Genomic DNA, 2500 nt, shown 5'->3' on the forward strand with positions numbered 1-2500 from the left:
TATATTATTTTATTATTTTTAATATTATAGATTTATATAGATATTTTTTTAGATGTGCTATATTTAAATATATATATATCAGATATATATATATATAGATGTATATATATATATATATAAATATATATATATATATATATATTATATATATATAATATTTTATACCTTATATATGTGTGTGTAAATTATAGTTTATCAATTTTTCATATATATATCTATATATGCATATATATAACTATATATATATATATATATATATCGATATATGCACTTATATATAGAAATATATAAATCTATATATATATATAATAAATATATAATATATATATAATATATTATGTTATATACTATATATACATAGAATTTATATATATACTTATGTATATTTATATAGTTATATATATATATAATAATAAAATGATATATTATATATATGTATATATATGTATATGTATATAACTGTATAGAGAATATTTAGTGGGTATATAGATTAATTTAGCGTTATATATGGATGTTTAATATATGTATATATAGAATGGGTGTATAGCTATATATGGAGAACATATATAATATATAAATTATACTATAAGTACAGTATATAGTATAATATACTGATATATAGATATATATTAAATATATATATATATCACTATATATATATATAGTATATGTAATATATATATAATATGCATATATATACAGAATGCATATATAACCATATATATATATATATATATAAATTGATATTATATATATTACATGCTATTATATATATATATATTAATATAATATATATAATATATATATATGTTACATATATATACTTTTTTATGTATATATATAAATATGTAATATGTATATATAATTTATTAATGCCCTTATAATATATATTTTTATTTGATATCACACACAACACACACACAACACACACACACACACACACATCTATATTTGATATATTATATATATATATATATATATATAATATATAGATCTCAATATATATTTTATATATATAGGGATTTAATATGATATATATATAATATTTATATGTAATTTATATATATATATTATATATATATATATAAATAAATATAAATATAATATATATACATATATATATTATCGATATAGCTATATCTATATAGTGATGATACTACTACTATCTATCTATCTCAAACTAAATCTATCTATCTAGCTATTTCAATCTATTATATACATATATAGATATATTTATATATATATATATATATATAAATAATACGACCATTAAGGAAAAAAGTGTGAGTGTGAGTTTTTATGTTTTGTTTGTGTTTTTGTTTTGTAGATATGTTTGTGGTTTTTTATGTGGTTTTTTTATTTGTATATAATTGTACATATATAAAATTCAATATATATATATATATTATTGATAGATATATATATATCATAAATATGATTTAGAAAATTTATATATTATATGTATATATATATATATATATATATATATATATATATATATATATGATGAGTTTTTTTGTTTTTTTTGGCTAAGGAACTTTATTTGAATTGCCCTTTCGTATATATACAATATTTTATATATACCCTCCACCAAGATACAATTAGGGATAGCAGGTGCGGTACCCTGACACAACCCTTGGAAGCATGAAGTATGACTTGTTTTCATCAAGGGGAAACTAAAGTAAAGGATCGCCCATTCACACAAACTAAACTAACCTTAATTTCTAACTCCCCGCGAAGCTTGACAATGAATCCTCCGACGCGATCGAGACAGTCCTTGGTGTCTTGCGAAATGTGGATCTTGAAAGCTGTGAAGGGAAGATGTACGAGAAGAATAAGAAAAGGAATCTTTTGCGGAAATTCTCAGATTCGAAACTGATTGAGATGTTTTGAAAATGTCTTTATATTTTGATGTTGGTCTGCTTCATTATGAAGAGTTTATTGGTAATAGACGCTAAAGGTAGGATACACCATTTTCCTTTGTGGGAAATTGTAATACTACCTATGATTATATTTATAATAATGATACGGCCAATAATGATAACATTAATATTGATAATGGTGATGATAATAGTAACAGGAATAATAATAATGATAATGGTGATAATGATAACAATAATGATAATGATAGTAATAATGATGATAATGATAATGATAACAATACTGATAATGAAAGTAATAATGATAACAATAATGATAGTGATAGTAATAATGATAATGATAATAATCCTAATATGATAATATGATTACTATGACAATGAAAATAAAAATGATGAGATGAAAATCAGATGACAAAATAGATATTCACATGATATGAATAGATAAATGAGTAGAATATGGCAATCACGCGAAGGACAGTGACTAAAGAAAACACAAACAACTTTACTCACGTAGCCCCGTGGCCTCGATCTTGGCGGCGAGGTTGACGGAGTCGCCGAAGAGGCAGTAGCGCGGCATTTTGGTCCCGATGACGCCTGCCACGGCGGGGCCCGTGTGGATG

General features: G+C 22.0%; 2 protein-coding genes across 2 annotated transcripts in view; both read right to left on the reverse strand.

Moving 5' to 3' along the window:
• LOC122242301 (atrial natriuretic peptide receptor 2) overlaps positions 1–1646 on the reverse strand; it is an 18796-nt gene extending 17150 nt beyond the window's left edge. The window contains exon 1 of the mRNA XM_086556154.1: positions 1624–1646. Coding sequence (XP_086412280.1) covers positions 1624–1646 — 23 coding nt within the window. The remainder of the gene's footprint in view (positions 1–1623) is intronic.
• Positions 1647–1716: 70 nt separating this feature from the next.
• LOC122258413 (uncharacterized) overlaps positions 1717–2500 on the reverse strand; it is a gene marked incomplete at its 3' end in the record, with an annotated part of 9187 nt that continues 8403 nt past the window's right edge. Inside the window, 2 exon segments of the mRNA XM_086556267.1 lie at positions 1717–1808; positions 2391–2500. The exon segment at positions 2391–2500 is cut by the window's right edge and continues 109 nt beyond it. Of these exon segments, the coding sequence (XP_086412393.1) occupies positions 1717–1808; positions 2391–2500 (202 nt within the window).

Source organism: Penaeus japonicus, unplaced genomic scaffold (genome assembly GCF_977035675.1).
Source record: "Penaeus japonicus unplaced genomic scaffold, GWHDUDI00000001_assembly GWHDUDI00000032, whole genome shotgun sequence".
In the NCBI taxonomy this organism is placed as follows: domain Eukaryota; kingdom Metazoa; phylum Arthropoda; class Malacostraca; order Decapoda; family Penaeidae; genus Penaeus; species Penaeus japonicus.